The sequence below is a fragment of the Papilio machaon genome, chromosome 1, assembly GCF_912999745.1.
Source record: "Papilio machaon chromosome 1, ilPapMach1.1, whole genome shotgun sequence".
Taxonomy (NCBI): domain Eukaryota; kingdom Metazoa; phylum Arthropoda; class Insecta; order Lepidoptera; family Papilionidae; genus Papilio; species Papilio machaon.
Window position 1 is genome coordinate 2,192,063 of NC_059986.1, and position 17,821 is coordinate 2,209,883.

At 33.1% G+C, this 17,821-nt stretch overlaps 1 protein-coding gene across 1 annotated transcript; it reads right to left on the reverse strand.

The window, feature by feature from the left end:
• Nucleotides 1–2,451: 2,451 nt before the first annotated feature.
• On the reverse strand, nt 2,452–14,403 carry LOC106714288 (homeobox protein aristaless). Its single transcript, XM_014507293.2, has 5 exons — nt 14,244–14,403; nt 5,905–6,139; nt 5,660–5,705; nt 3,003–3,208; nt 2,452–2,876 (listed from the first exon to the last, which is right to left on the reverse strand). Exons 2-5 carry the CDS (start codon nt 6,102–6,104, stop codon nt 2,525–2,527), a joined length of 804 nt encoding a protein of 267 aa, XP_014362779.1. The 5' UTR covers nt 6,105–6,139; nt 14,244–14,403; the 3' UTR covers nt 2,452–2,524.
• Between the last annotated feature and the right edge of the window lie 3,418 nt (nt 14,404–17,821).

A 17,821-nucleotide genomic window follows, 5' to 3' on the forward strand; every position in this document is an offset into this window, starting at 1 on the left:
TATAAAACCTACTTAGGCGTATAAAATGCCATTAAAAATACAAAACAGCTACAGTACGACATAAAACTTGGAAACTTTTTTGACTTTGACAGGTGTGGCGCTAGTAATGGCGGTGATACATTGCGAATGTTATGGCAAATTGATTCAGCTCTAAACCTATAATAACCCTGTACCACTAAAATGGCGTATATTAAAATTATTAAAATGGAAATGTCCGAACGTCATGGTATGTTCACGGAACGTCTTTATTCATGTTCGTAATTTACGATGCGCAATAAAATGCTCTAACTAAAGATCGGTGTAAGAGTTAGGTTGAAAACGACTGCGCCGCTGCGACCTGCGCCAGGATACGTGCATTAAAATGAAGTAACATGTTGATGTAGTGATGCGACAAGTTGTCGATAAACTACTGCTTTTATATTGAATTATTTAACCGGCGGACAATGTCCTGCCTTAACTATGACTCATTGAATGCTTTGTAATGTTTCGCTCAACTTCCTTAATAATAAAACTCTCCTAACAATAACACTAGACATATCTGAGCTTGAACACCATCCCCACTGTACTTAATTGTTAATATATTATTATAATATTATGCACGCTAGTACAGTATGCCTATTCACCCTACTCTTGAACATCAGACGTGCGATCGAACGAGTGGAACATCGACTAAGAAAGGATGGAGACCTGTCGTATGTCTGAATATCAAGGTCTAGTTATAATTTATAAGCATTAAAAAATTATAATACTATCGATAAATTGCTCGCACATCCCTTACCATTGTCAAGTCCCGCGCGACTCATAAAACCTTACGATAAGTCCCATTATTGTCACAAAGGACGCGTGTAATTGTTTGTCAAATAAATACTAATAAAATTTTGATGTTTATTAAAAATAATTATTACGTATTATGCTTTAATGAAATAAAATGGTTTCGTGTAAAATATACAAAAATAAAATATTGTTAACAAGTAACAGCATAGGATTACCTATTAAAAAGTAGGTTATACAATACAGCTGCATTTCTACAGTAGGTCTTTATCTGCCCACTGCTGGACATAGGTCTGAAAGTATCTAAATAAAAGTGAATTTTTACAAAAAGTAATTGAAAATTAAACAAATTCTGGTTACTATAATATAGCAATGATTGAAAATAATCACATAAATCTTCACCAATTAGATTACTCAGATATTAGAGGTCTTGTGATGGGTTCAGGAATGCCATACGTGATGTAATTACACGACCTCAAAGGACCCAAACACCTGACTCTTAGTACGATCCTTAATGACCCCTAATTGCATCTGCATATCTACACTTTAATGATTTACGTAACCTTAAAGTGTTGCCATTTTCTAATTAACCAATTAGAATAAATATAGGGGATGGATTGGAATGTAATTGAATTTACTTCTTACTAATATTATAAACTAGCTTTTACCCGCGACTCCGTCCGCGCGGAATAAAAAATAGAAAACGGGGTAAAAATTATCCTATGTCCGTTTCCTGGTTCTAAGCTACCTGCCCACCAATTTTCAGTCAAATCGATTCTGCCGTTCTTGAGTTATAAATGGTGTAACTAACACGACTTTCTTTTATATATATAGATGTGAATGTTTAGATGGATGGATGTTTGTTAGAAGGTATCTCCAGAACGGTACAACGGATATGGATGAAATTTGCTATAGTTATAGAACATAGTCTGAAAAGATAAACAAAAAAGTAATGAGATTGAATGTGGATGGCTATAACGGTAGCAAGACCAAAGAAAGTATGGATGGATTGTGCGAAAGAGGATATGCGTAAGAAGGGGGTAAATTCAGATATGACGGCTGATAGAGATGTATGGAGGAGTAGTACATACTGTGCCGACCCTCCATTGGGATAAGGGCAGGTTGATGATGATGATGATAGAACATAGTCTCAAAGAACGCATAGGCTAATTAAGCTACTTAAGTTTGTAATAAATTAAAATATTGTTGCAATTGTTTTTTTTAATGATATTAGGTACCAATTAAAGGGCGGATTCAATACAGAAAAAAAAAACATGAAATATAAAAAATATGTTTATTTAAATCAATTATTATTTAACTTATACAAAATACGGACGGAATATACAAAATTTATTATTCACTAACATAAATATTTAACAGAACTTAATGCCTAATTATTAGTATCTATTTTCTTAATAACAAGTAATATAAAACAAAAATACTGCATAATTATAAATGTACATACACAAGGCCCTACATCGACTGATTACATAGACATTTAGTTACCAAATACTTTTTAACATTAAATTTTACTATTAAAATAAAAGATGACTTGTAATCAAAATACAGAATAAGGTAATAAAATGTATAAGTTTAAGAAAATCTACAGTCGAACCTGGATAAGCAAGAAGCCTAAATAGATTTGATAAATCTTTGTTTCTATAGGTACTGTACTGGTTTTAAGAAATACTACATTAGTCATCTGGCCACTAGCCTTTATGTAATCAATTCAATAAGAGATTACGGTAGCTGTTCAACAAATCAGATCGGCTCTCTGCCTCAGTAGTTCCAATCTTATCTCGTGTTCCCTTGCAGCAAGCCTTAATGCAGCGATACTTGAACTTCGCACATCATCCACTGCTGCGTGTGGAGGCAGTGTTTCACTTCCCGGCGATATCGGAGGGGAAATGGACGGCGCGGGTGAGCGGTTTACCTCCGGAGACAGTCGGGAATGTTCGGGCGAGAGTCGCGGTTCGGTTGCGGTTAGGTTAGCGAAGAGCGAATGGAAGTGAGCGGGTGAGGTAGCGTATAGCGGGGCACCAAACAGAGGCGGACGTGACAACGGCGGGAGGTACTGCGCTCCGAAGAGAGGATTGCTTGCGTACCTGTTTAATATAAAGACAAAGATTGTTAGCCCACAAAAACATTTACATCCCCATCCACAGACAAATACAATAAATATGACTTAAATTTTGTTAAGTATTAAAGGGTTAACGATGTTCCTCTCTTACCTGAAAGAAGCAAGAGCGCTATCAAATGGTTTTCTCAACCCGAAGCCGAGGTGTGCCAGAGGATGTGCCGAGTGTGGCTGCGGAAGTGTTGCAGACGTAGGTAGCGGCTGCGCGTGCGCTCCGGCTAGGTAGCCGCCATAAGGATGAGCGTGAGGACCCACCTTCTCCTGTTTACGCCACTTTGCGCGTCGGTTTTGAAACCACACCTATTGACAAAAATTACAATGTTTTCAACAAATTTTGGTAGTATATCTCTCGTACTGAATAATAGAATTATAATTATTAAATTTTTTGTCAGAAAAATATTTCATCAGAGTAAAGTAACTACGATCAGATTTAGTTACTTTCTAAAGAACTAACGCGTATCTAAAAGTAAAAATGGACAAACATTTATATGTAATTTAAAATATTTTTTTAACAAATTGTTTACAATTATTATTGCAACTATTGGTTAAATAAAATGTTAAGAATCGTGAATGTGTCGTAATATTTTAATAATGTCAAGTTACAACTTAATTCTGAAGAATACATTTTACGATGTCGTGTCTTCTAACACCGACTAACGACTAATAAAATTATACAAATTGTTAACTAATTACATTGTTAAAGAGTCAAGTTGTAAAAGCAATATATTTACATTTTAATATAAACTTAGTAAATTATTCTAACATAGTTATTATTGTGTAATTTTTATTTCTAAAACAATATAAATTCAAAAGAATCGAGATAAAAACGTGACTACGTATTTTCTAAGTAGGGACATAAACGTAATTATATCTAAGACATCTCAAATATAAAATGTCACTTACTTCGGCCGATACCCACAGCGAAATAACAATAATTATACAATATAGACATGTTACAAGAAATAAGTGAACTTTCTTACTTTAGAGGGTTTTCATGATATAATTTTGTTACCTTTTAGTGCATTTTGTTTGAGATTGTTTTTTTATGAAGTCGGATTTCTTTTTTTTATCACTAAAATTACTTTAAACGCATAGTTTAAAAGTTCATAAAGTTGAATTCTTAAAAACTTGAATTCCGTAACCAAAGAGGATAGTTACATTATTCGATATTTTAAAACGATTATTAATTTGTTCTAAAATGGCCAATGTTACACACATTTATGTCATTTAGTTAAATTACTAATTTATATCGTGTGAATACGGTGCAGAATTTACTGAACTAATATAAAATATTGGTCACACACACCTAGACTTACTGAAATGATTTTATGTAGCATTTCCTATGTAAAAAGTAACCAAGCAAAATTAATGTGAGTTAATATAACTTGGACTTTATACTATACGATTTGTTTCTTAGATTCTATTAAAAGACTAGGTAAAATACTATAAAATATTAATTATTAAAAATCATCACACTGTTATAATAATATCTTAAATAAAGAAAAGGCGTTTATTAATAAATATGGCTACAAATAACCTCATAATCGTTTAAATGTCATTTACCTATTTGTACCATAAAAAAGTTGATCGTAAACGAACTAAAATGTGGTCTCAAAGTATTTTATTTTATGGAATTTTGAATAAAATTTTATTTATGAAGCATACATAATTATATAAATGGAATATAAAGTTTTTGTTAATGGAAATGCACCTTAACTTTGCCGATTTTATGGCTTGATGACATTTCGACAAGCGCTGGCCGCTACGTGACAGAAATATCAAGTGTTTTTAAAGCTCAAATAGTCTCCATAACCGTAGGCTTTTATTATGTTGTAATTGATCGTTATTGGGTCTGTATATTTATAATTACGTTCGGAATAATTTTACAGTGGTTAAAGTGTACGCTTACATTGAAATAATCAGTTAATTTGCTCGCTCGACTTGAAGGTACCAATTTAGCCTTACTTTTTAATTTTGTTTAATGAAGGAATAAAAATCGGCGATGGCTATATTTGAATGTTTTCGTTAACATATAATTTCATTGAGTAACGTTTTCAAAATTTAATAATGTCTTCATAATTTTAATAATTATACATATTCTATCTTTTTATTTTAGCAATTTTGTGCATTATAATTTTAAGAACTTAAACCACGTAATGTAAGCATCAGTCAATTATTTTTAAAATTAGAGGTTCAAGTTTTTGTAATGTAAAGTTAACAAACATAAATTGACATAAGTTAAATTAAAAACAACACAAAATGCATTTTGTCACTTAGAAAAAATTTAGAATAAATGTCAATTTATATGTTGCCAGCATTGTGTCGTTTAGCGAATAAAAAAAGGCAAACGTCACACAGCTCTGACAGCTACGAGTATATAAATGTTTGGAAAAAGAAAAATGTCGTTTTTCGTAATTATTTTTTCGACATTAACAATTTAATTATGTACATTGATTAAGCCATTTTCAGACATGCGCGAATTCACTCACGTACGATGTTCACGTCCGACTTCGTTATTTCGCGAGCCGTTCGGCTTTTTGTGCTATAACATTTTATCGCTTATTATACTCCGAGTATTGGAATGAAGTGGACAAGATTTTGTCCGTAATTACGCAGCATACGGGAATCTTAAAGGACGTTACGTAAATATTACGCAATGGGAGTTTCACATTGGGTATGGTTAAAATGCTTAAACTTTGAGAACAGATCGATTTTTAAAGAACTCGCAGAAATTTCTGTGTAAATTCTTACCTGAATTCTAGCTTCCGTCAGTCCTATTTTCAAAGCAAGTTCTTCTCTGTAACAAAGAAAACAATTGTTATTTTTATCAATTTATTACTAAATGTGTGCACCTACAGCATTCTCAGTCGTGAGTTACAATTGCACGACAAATTCAAACATCCATACAAAGAACGGTTTACCAGAGGTAATTTCTGTTAACAACTGTTCCATCTCGACTGTTCTGCTCTCGTATGAAACAAGGTTATTTAACATACCTTGAGAAAACATCAGGATAATGTGTACGTCCAAAAGCTTTCTCCAGTTCATCTAATTGGTAACTGGTGAATGTGGTCCTATAACGTCGTTGTTTCCTTCGCGGTATATCTTCTTCCTCGCCGCTGCCTGATGCAGGCCGCTCCGCCTCGATGATAGATAGCTCCGAACTGGTAGAACAACCCGCCTCTGATACACCCATAATGTATTCGTGTTCTTTAATGTTAGGTTAAACAGCTGTAACAAGGAAAAAAGTTTTATTTAGTAAACTTTATTAAGAAGTAGATAAAGGTAACTACAAAAATGATATGATTCAATGTATTTTGAGATAACTTTTGAATACATAAAATAAAAATTCACATATAGTTCGACAAGATCGAAAGCAAAAATTAAAAATATTGTTGTTCAAATTCTCGACCGCGCAATATGAATTAAAAACAATGCTTACAGATTATAAAGTTTTTTTTTATTATAAATCATGAATTCAGCATTCGTTTAATGCATTTTCATATTATGAATAACTGACATAACATTGTTGATACCAATTTCGATATTAATATAATTATCATCGGTGACCCAAAGCGGACCCCTTCCCTTCCCCCCAACCGTCAGGCACAATTAAACATTATATCGCATTTCCCCATCTAAATTGCAATACGCACACGTCCGCTTGCTTTCATCCATTGTATGGTACAAGTGAAGAAATGCATTAAATTACAATGCATAATTCTAAAATTTTTTACTAATAATTTCTTTTACGACAAAATTTTATTCTTCACAAAACACTAAATATGCAGAAGTTTCCTTTACTTTGTCTAATTCTTCGTCTTTCACGTATAAAAGCGGGCTATGCAACATTCCTTCGTACTTACTCTAGTAGAATGTTTTATGAAGCTTCATATAGTCAGAATGTCTCGAAATTAAAGACAATTCTAGACGATTTTCTATAATTGGTTTCAATTTAATAATCGTAATATATTTTTACTTTCATCGTGTCAATAAAGTCTACCGTTTGTAAACAATTAATTTTTTTACGCGTAAAACTTGTTTTTCTTGAACAGTTGAATTGCAATAAAATACGCTCGAACGCAAAATGTTTGCTCAAAAGATGTTCTTTGTAATTTGCAAAAACTGACAACACCATGAGCTACGCACGAATGCCCGTTACACTTATTTGAATTTGAAACAGCTTCTCTATTATTTTTTTTCTTGCTTAAGCACTTATAATTTTAATTTTATATTGCTACTTAACGTAACATCATTAAGTAAAACAACGTCTTCATTACTGTACATTTTCAATGTCGAAAAAGCTCTATAAAAATGTGTTTTTTTATCTTCTTTCATCTCTATCTTTTTTTCATAGAAAATGAATGGGATACTAATACACTTCATCGGTAGTGGTTTTAATAATCATACTACATGTATTATTATTTCTTAGAGTTAAAAAACACAACATATATAACTGAACTGTCCTTTCAGAATATGTTCTACATGTGTGGCAAATTTCATCAAGATCTGTTGAGACGTTATGGAGATACCTTCAAACAAACATCTATCCTTCCATCTAAATATTAGTAAGACAACGATTATAAGATGAGCAATGACTACAAAATGTATATTTTATTTGTTTGAAAATCCGGTTTTTTCTTATTTTTATCTCTAAATCTTAGTATTACTTGTGCAATTAAAAATAATACATTAAGAATCGTAGTACAGCACAAAAACAGTACAAAAATAACACAAACTAATGATTATACTGGTAGCAAGAAAAACACGCCTTGCCTCCATTACATTTAAAAAAATTGCCACCAATTTTAAACACATCAGCGAATAATAATTGAAACAGATTCCTGCTAACTTCATTTCATCCGTTTTAATGCAGTTTAAATAACGATACATTCTTCTGATTTTTTTCTTTAAAATTCTTTCTCATACTAACGTGTTAAATAAACAAAACTACGAGTATTATATTTTCAGAATAACCAACGTCCAATCAGACGACCGCAAATTTTTATAAAAACTATAAACGAAGAAAATGTACTTTATCGTTTTTAATTTGTCTTAATTCTACGAGTCAATAGCATACTTATTAAGTTATGTAATAATAGTTTCGATAGTCAAGTATCCAAGTTTATTTACTAACATGTTTTATAAACTACATTACCATTCTATATTTAGTAAGTTTTCAAAATGCAATAAAATTTTCCTTATCTTAATAATAAACTTCAAGCATCGTGTATTTTTAAGTCATTCGTGTAATTATTATCTTATGATGGAAATGTCTGTTAAACGTTTGTTTAAATTCTTACCCAAGTTATTAAATTTTTCTCCCGTACTCGTTACAAATGCAGTTTATGATGTCACTTTTTTTCTTTCTTTTATCACAACAATATATTAAAGACTTAATCAATATCACACATCACAGTTACAATTTATTTTTTATTAATTTAATGTTGATAACTCTAAAACAACTTGTCTCTTGGACACCTTACGACTGACTGCATTTACTCTACGATGTTGATGCAAACATTTGAAATCTTTAAAGAAATTGTCATGTACTAATCCTAATCTTGGGATAATTACAACACAGTGATTTCGTTATTTGTCCTCAGGTACAATGAGTTATTTTCCTTGAAATGCAACACCCTTTGTAACCCTCTTAAAGTGTTATATCTGATTAATTTGATAAGTCAAATGGTTTTTGTCATATTTAATCTTTTGTGAACTTTAAGAAGAATTATGACTCAGAAATTATAGAAGCTTAAAGTTCAGAATATAAGGTGTAAAGTATTTTTAAATCACATTTTAAGCTCATGTTTAGTGCGTGAAGCTTTTGTTATTTTTTTAATGAGCATATTGTCAAAGTCAGATTAATGCATTGTCCATATTTCTCAAATTGTAATTTTTAAAATTATACTTAGCAGATTATTAAAGGTGTCTCGAAGACTAATATTTCTTGTGACTCAAAATGGGATTTTTAACGATGACGATTGTTGCACGTTCAATTGCTTTCAAGATTTACGATTGAGTAAATTTCAAATCGGTGATAGTCTGTTTCTATTGAGCGTGACGCCAGCGACACCTGCAGTACATCTGCTACACGCGCTAGTAATCGCCATTTCTACGCATTTTACATCGAATTACAAAAATAAATGAACATCGATTTAAAATTTTATACAACCCTTTAAGAAACCATGACGAAAGCTTAACTAGAAACTTACGCAATTAAGTTATTCGACGTAAACGAGCATTGACTATTATTGTATCCATTTAACAACTTTTCCAATTATCTAATGATTCAGAAAGTTAAGGATGAAATGCTCGTCAACTTTATGGAAAATTAAGTGATCATAGACTGTTAGATTGAGAAAGTCATTTTACTATTATTTGATATCGCCTTTGTGTTAATTATTGTGAAAGGTTTTTATTTTAACGATGTTTTTGTATAATTATTTAGACGTTGGCACATTCTATAGTTCCACTTATGTTATTATTATAACAATCTTAGAGTGATTAACCGTGGGTTTTTGAGAACAAAGTCCTATTGAAACATATTATCCCTGTTTTATAAAAGGTTATGAAAAGGATGACGATATGTTTTATACAGAGATTTCGGTCTCAGAATCCAACGGTAAGTCGATCGATAATCGGACGGACGGAGTCGGACGATAATAATATGAACAACATCAAAGTAAAATTCGTAATTCAAATAAACTTAATAGTTAATTGGATTCAAATCAAGAATGCATAATCTTATCTTATATATAAAATTCTCGTGTCACGGGGTTCGAACTTGAACTCCTCCGAAACGGCTTGACCGATTCTCATGAAATTATATATGCATATTCAATATGTCTGAGATTATGCTACTATCTATTTTTCATACCCCTATATAAGTTTTTTTTAACTACGCGCGGATGAAGTCACAGGCGACAGCTAGTAACTGATAGAAAAAATCTGATGTCAGAACGGTGTAAAGTTTTCTATTTGGTAGTTAGTAAAAAAAAATGATTAAATTAAATAAAGCAATCAAGAAGTTGATTTTAACGCTTCAATGGTCTCGTGGTAGATAGTAGAATATTAACCATAGATCGATTTCCGCAGAGCGAGTAATCGCCGCATTGACTGACAAAGTTTTTACAATCAGGTTAGCGGTACCAGAGTTCGTTTGCCTCTGTATTACTTGTCAACTTTTTTGCCGTTTGCACAGTCTCCAGCAAAATATCAACTTTCATTTTACAAAGAATCGATTACAAATAGAAAATTGGTTGACTCGAATCGATGAATGCGTAATTATACGTAGTTAGTTTCATGTAATTTATTTTTTCTTTTATTTATAGAAATATTGTTAGTTTATGCTATGGTTAATTTAAGGGTTATTTCCACGAAAGATTGTATTCATACTATTTGTAAATTCACTTGTCTGGATGAACTGTATTGTGATAATTGGATTAATTACTCTTATATTCAAAAACGTACAATATACCTTTTCTATTAATACTTAAGCCTAAATTACAACAAAAAAACACAATACGAGAAAACAAAAACTCTTTATCAAATAATTAGTAAGAATGAGCAGTAAGTACGGTCAGCAAGAGAATCACCAGATAAAACCGGATGCCCGTTGGGTGACGGGCCCGTGAGGAATTAGAATAATAATAGGATTTATGGTGATACGGCCGGCGCCTGACCGGATTTACTTTTTGTCTCTCGCCCCATTAGACATGGCTAATCTATGCTTTAGTATTTTTCTCTGGTATCTAACCTCCGCGAGTTTAGTTACATTTAAAATTTTATTGCATTCCATTCCATTTGAAATCATACCATTGAAAATTTACATATATTTCAAGTATGGTTTGCTTGGTTGCAATTTACAGCAGATATGTAAAGATTATACATATCTGAGAAGAAATTCAAAGATATGTGTTAAGTCTACCAACCCGCCATCGTGGTTGATTATGGCCTAGTCACCCCTAACCTTGGGAGGCCCCGAGCCCCTCGGTGGGGACGTAGGTATAGTGACTGCCGATGATGCTGATGAAAAGGCTATTTACTGGCAATATTCATATTTTTTTTTAAATGCAAACAAGATTTATTAAATCGACAAGTAAAACAATTAATAAACAATGACCTTTGTGAAATCTTTCTTGTTACTTCTATTGACTTACTATCCTATTGACGAAGTTTTTCGCGAGTCTAAGATTTATGCCTTTAATTTTACAATTGTTGCACATATCTTGCTTGTTTTGTTAATTCGATGATTTTTCCAAACTGCAATACTTAGTTAATCATCGATTCTCAGAATTTAAGGATTAGATGTTTTTGTCCATTAGGTATGGGCTTAAGTGTTAATGGTGTCTCGGATTATATCACCCGGGCTTCCAGATAACGCGCACCACCGTCAAACTCCATCGTCCCTTGACTGATGTCTGTCCGCTACCTGATAACAACCACCCACCCTACTTAATGTTCACACATAAGGTTCAAATTCCTTCAATTTGTACGGACGTAATACGCCAAGCTACTGTAACCATGAGCGAATCTAAAAAAATAACAACCTCGGAATATCTATTCAATTACAAAACACATTACAAAAACACGGCACTTTAATTAACTTGTTAATTAATTCCTTTGTTAGTAACGAATTTAAAATTACAATTATCAGAGTTTGAAAAATTAGTGCAGTGGATTAGAGCCGCTTTAAATTCTCGACCGTTTACATAATTAATTTTTATTTAATAAAAACTTTGAAGACTGTATTTTGTTATGATCAGGGGTTACCAAGTTTATACTTCTAAATAAACTAAATTTCCACCAGATCTTTTTTATGAGACTACAAGCTACTAAACTTGAATTTGCTTAAACCACTAAATTTATTTCTCATTTTTCTATAAATATTTTAAATTTAAGTGAAACATTTCAATAATTTCTTTAAGTACATTTTGGTTTCACACACTTTTTCTTATCAGCATCTATTCTAATGCAACATAGAACCAGAATTCTGTTGTACTTTTGATAAATCTAATTTACAAATTATTAGAAAACCGTAAGACGTTTGCTTTGTAAATAAACTTCTAAAGTAACTGGATATCTTCATTGCTATTACAATCAATCTCACGTAACATCACCGAGGCACTAAATTGAGTTCTCACATAACAATGGCCCGTGGAATGAGTGATTCTGACCAATTTTTTACTAAAGGGTTGGCCGAACTCAATTTGATTAAAATTACCAATTCCGATGAGCCATCATTCCTTTTTTTAACGACCGTAAAATTTATACTCAACGTTGAAGTTAAAGAATTCATCGGAGGTCTATGTTGTTTGGTCGGAACGTACCCCTTGCGATGACTTGCGGATGGCTCCAGAACGCAAGCAGCATTGTTGATTGTATTAGAGTTAATTAGATCTTAATTAACATTTTGATTTCTCATTACACGCTACTCGGCGCTACCAGCGGCCTATGTCATAAGAAAGTCAGTTAATATCGCGCGATCAAATCTCGTATTTTTTTTATATCTAGCGGTGATTCTTTTTTGTTTCCGTTCATTAGGCAAGAAAATTGGTTTAGATTTAATCGCGATTGTCTTAACTGATTACTGTTACGGTGCAAAATTAGGTATTTCGAAATTAAAACAATTTTCCTCAGTAATTTATTTGATGTTCTCAAGCACGTTTAAGCAATACATTTATGTTGTTATGTTTATGTTGTAAATTGAAAATGTAATTCAAAGAATATAACATTTCTGGAATATTCTTTTGTGTATATTTTAGTTATACATATGTATGTTCCTATTGATTGGATCATTTTGTACAATATGTTCGTCAATAATAATTCTTTTCACCGACGCGACGGTCACCGTAGGTTTCCTTTGCCGAAACATCCTTATAAATAAAATATACTTTTGTAAAAGTTGTCTTAGTATTTTCAAATAGAATAACAAAGATGTTTTACAACATACAAACATGTTTTATTAATCGAAACTCTCGATAACAAGTGCAGTCAACAGTTCTTAACTAGATTGCTGACAGCTAAGACACTATCATAGTCTGTGACATGACATCTGTGAACCATAGTGGCCGAATGTGTTGTTATGTGCAGTGTATCACGATTTTCCCCTTCAGCTTAGGAACATCGGATAAATTTACATCTATAATCGAAAACCACATTGGTACATAGTGGTAATCGAATGTGGACGTGTAGATTTCGATTCGGTCCGGTCAAGTTCTTAACAACTACGCCAAGGGATAAGACACCATATGATTATTAAAAAGTGTTACCGAGACATTCATAGGCACTAGATATTTCTTGGCGTTCAGTACTATATTAATAAATAGATCGAACTTATTTATAAAGTACATTCTTTTAAATAAAGATAGGCCAAGTCAATAAAATTTGTTAATTATTTAAATGTCATAAAATCTTAACAATAACTCAGGAAGAGGTGATCAAAAGAGCAGCTAATTTAAAGCACATTGACGTTTACACAATGTAGAAGTTAATAAAATATAACTTGTATAAATCTTTTACCTTCTATAATAATCGATAAATTACCATTGATATAACTAAAAGAGTAGATATAAAGTTAATCAATGGACCACAAAGAACGCACGGGACGCTGTATCAATAAAAAAGCCATAAAACAAGATCAATAACCACAAATGTACTATTGTTGTCTGCCCAAACAAATCCTAACAGCTTTTATAGAGTTCAGATATATTTATAAGTAACATTTAAAACTGGCTATAATACAAGCTATAAACAAAATTAACAACACAAGGGCCCCCGCTGTTTTCAATTTTGAGCCTGACATCGACCCTAATTCAATAAAGCAATAAAATTCACCTAATTATGCAAATGCTTTTAAAATATCAGACGTTATGCCTTTTTTGACTGTTGAAAATATGACGCGCCGTCAAATCGTCTTGTTACCGGATTTGATTAATGTGCACCCGGTCTTATGTAGTTGTGATGTAATTTTAAAACTATTGAGAAATTAATTGCTTATTATGCTTAGTGAAATATCGTATATATTTAATTAATTATATTAAAATCTGTTAAAACAAATTAAGTCTTCCAATAAATAAGAATTATAATTATGTAGAAAATTATTAAAATTATTAATATCTTATTATTAATTTAATAATTAATTCAGATTTGAAATGTCAAATAATTTAAATTTTATTTATTCAAATATTATAATTAAAAACTTCCTGCTTAACGATTAATATTTATTTTACGGATAATATTTGTAAAAACTAAATAAGTTTTATAATTACTGTCTTAATTAATTTGATATAACATATATAATCAACTGTAGTTTATATTTGTAGTCACTTACCAGGATTAAATTCCTCAGATCACAAATTATGTGTCAAACTTTTTTATGATCGATCATTAACACCAGTAAATATCTGTGAAACGCCGCAGCTATTTACATGATACAGTATGACGCCTCGAACACAACCAACTTATAAACTATGACACACCAACGCCTTCAATCGACTGATATAGAATAAAGACTGTCCGCGGTCGCCTACGCACGACAGGGAAATGAATAATAAAAAACATAGCGGACCAAAGCCACTCCCCTGCGGCACACCGGGCCAATGGCGGTGCCGTGATACGGCGACAGGCGCGAGGGTGGGCCACAATCAGTCGATACGGGTCTCTACTTCGATACCGCTAATTGACTTTATCAACAAACCGACTTTACTGGTCGGAGTCACGATATATGCGTTTGTCTGCCGCGTCAAAAGCCTAGCCGCGGCCCACTGCCGATGCCGGTGTAATTAAGTATGCGCCGTGCAAATGGGTGATTCCAGCTCAAACTTACCAAGTGTACATCTTTCACGACAAATCATTTAGATAACAATGTTGCGTTAAATGAGATTGCAAACGATTAATGCATTTGTGTGGAATTATTATTTTTATCATTTTACCCATTTAAATTAGATGTTTATTAACTAAAGTTGATTTATTAATGATTAATTGAAAATAAATACATAACTATATTGTTACACAAATGTATAATTAATGTAATCTATAATCAATAGATTAACAGTTTGGAAACCTCAAAAAATCTGAAGTATTTTATAGTAGTATACCTAACGTTCAAAAGTAGGACCGAAAAGGAATAACTATTAACTCTTCGCGATAATAACTTGAAGCATTTATGTTGGCACTTCGTTGCAATAATCATTTATTATATTTTTAGTTTATTATTATGATTAATTTTCTTAACAACGCTTTAAACGAAGTGCGCTTGAAACTGCCTAACAGGGTTTCCGTGAATACCAAAATTATTCAAATACAATTACGATAAAATTGCGTGAAATTCTTAAAAAAATATCACCGTCCACGCAATTACAGCGTTAAATAACTCGATAGATTATTACGAACAATCAAATGAATGCAATTTGCTCAGAATAACGACGTCAAAAACGTCCTCATTCGTATAATAAATGTTTTTTAATGAAACACGACGATTGTTACGGGACAGATAAGCGAACGTCGCCGGCCGACACATTAGTGCGCGCGACTGATTACAAAATAACAAGGATTTCCTCCCGCGAGTAATTACACGAATTACACAAGTAATAACACATGCACAAACACTGCTAGTCGGCACAAACGCACCGCAACCAGAGCCCTCTGTACCACGAATTATTACTAACGACGTTATTCCCGCACCACAATCAAAATTGGCCCATATTTAATTTTGGGAAAATGTAGAAATAAACGTTTTTATTTGTGTAAATAACACAATAAAACTGCCGCCGCTATTACCGACACACAAGTTTTGTGCGCACCGAATTACACAGATAAGATCTGTGTCAACGTAATTGTTATTTTATGTCGTTAGTGCCCCCGATCGTGTAAATTCAGTTAGGGGGAATGTGAGGTTTTATGTTATTTTTTTATCCTCAATATGCACATTCGTGTTGCAACCGGAAGCGGACGGGTTAGGAAAAAATTACGCGCATCCGTCCATTATCAGCTTTCGCAGTTATTGCAATAACTGTAATTATATTTTGAAATCGACACTTTATATGATTGTATGAATAGCTTCCGCTCAATGTGTGGTCCTTAATATATTAGATTTTTATTTATGTAGAGTATGCACCATCACTTTATCTACATACTAGCTTTTGCGCGCAACTTCGTCTACACATAATACTGTATTTCATATATTACGTTCTATATAAGCGTCAAAGTTCATTAGGATCTGCTGTATCGTTGCGGAGTATCAAGTAAAAATGTAAATCAAACGTATTCCACGGGAACCGAATACAACTTTGGGATAATATATTACCAAATATACAATACTGGGGATAAAACATCTATAGCAAATTTCATTGACATCCATACAGACCATTACGGAGATACGTTCCAACAAACATCCAGCGATCCATACATCAAAACATTGGCATTTATAATATAACTGTCGTCCGCGACTTCGTCCGCTCGGAATTTAAAAAAAAACTTAATAAGTAGCCTATCTGTTCTTTCAGACTATGTTCTACATCAAATTTCACCAAGATCCGTTGAGAGGATCTGGAGATACCTTCAAACAAACATCCATCCATCCATCCATCTAAACATTCGCATTTATAATATTAGTAATATAAGATAGTAAGAAGTAAGATCAAAAAAGTAAAACTAATTTTATATTTAAGTTTATCTTTAACTTTAAAATTCGACTTTGGAGTTCCAAATCACAAATCACGTTCGCTTCAGATCCGAAACGAAACGGTAACTCAATATTTGTTTTAATGACATCATGAATTGATTATCCATGGCGTGATGTAGCATCCTTCTGTACAGAAAATTCATCGTCACCGAGACCTCTCTCAAATACGAAGCGACTCGAAGCGACGCACTAACGAAATTTACTCAGCTTTGTTACCTTCAGAACAAAAAGCAAATCGAGTTACGCTTCAAAACAGAGAAAATCAACGAACAAACACTATTACCACGGCCATTTTCAACCGGGATCCGCTCGTGATGATGGTGTTTTTCAGACCAACATTGACACTTTACAAGCGATTATTTTTGGACAACATTGCTGACTACCACATCCATTGCTTCTTAACAACACGCATCAGCTTTTAACTCAGAAACAAAACGAGTAATGGATAACACAGTTTGTATTGATCAGCTGGAGGTTCTTGATATAGTTTATGGGGAGGTGGAAGATTAAATTCACGATTTATCTTTTTGGAATGATCCGTTCGGTGTAAACAAACTGTGCGCCGCTGGCCGACGAATCGATTGGTCTCGGCGTGCTCGGAGCTCACAGCCCGCAGTCCGCAGTTCTGACACTCAAAAAGAACAAACACTCTTTGAAGCATTGATATTCAGCCGCGTTTTAATAGGATGGGAACAAGTGGACGATGTACTCACGTCTTTTAATCAGGCAAGTGAGAGCAAGCCTCTTTAGATCTATAACTATGTCTATATGACATGAGTCCATCACCATACAGCGCTTATTAGTGTCATTCAATTCTATAAACATTATATTTTAAAGATTATTTACTATAGCAAGGAGTGAAGACGTGGACAATCCTAGCCCGAGAGAGACAAAGGATTTATGCATTCGAGATGTGGAGCTGGAGACGCCTATTAAGGATACCTTGGATTGCGAAACACACCAATGCATCGGGCCTGACCCGCTCCCGTATAAAAACGACAACGTATCACACTTCGGCCACAAAATCCGCAGAGGAGACGAAAGTCTAGATAAACTGATTGTGAAGGAAAAAGATCACCCAGCCGCTCACCAACAAGATGGACTGACCAAGTCATGGAGACGTCGTCCACAAAATTTTATACCGTTATGAGAGACGCACTGGAAAGGAGCCGGTGGAGGTCTAGCATCCGCCGCAGATACAGCACTACACATTCTAACCACGATCT

Coding starts and splice junctions, on each gene's coding strand:
- LOC106714288 (XM_014507293.2), bottom strand. CDS start 6,104: ATGGGTGTATCAGAGGCGGGTTGTTCTACCAGTTCGGAGCTATCTATC. Junction 5,706..5,904: donor TATCCTGATGTTTTCTCAAG/GTATGTTAAATA, acceptor TCTTTGTTACAG/AGAAGAACTTGCTTTGAAAA. Junction 2,877..3,002: donor AGCGCTCTTGCTTCTTTCAG/GTAAGAGAGGAA, acceptor TATATTAAACAG/GTACGCAAGCAATCCTCTCT.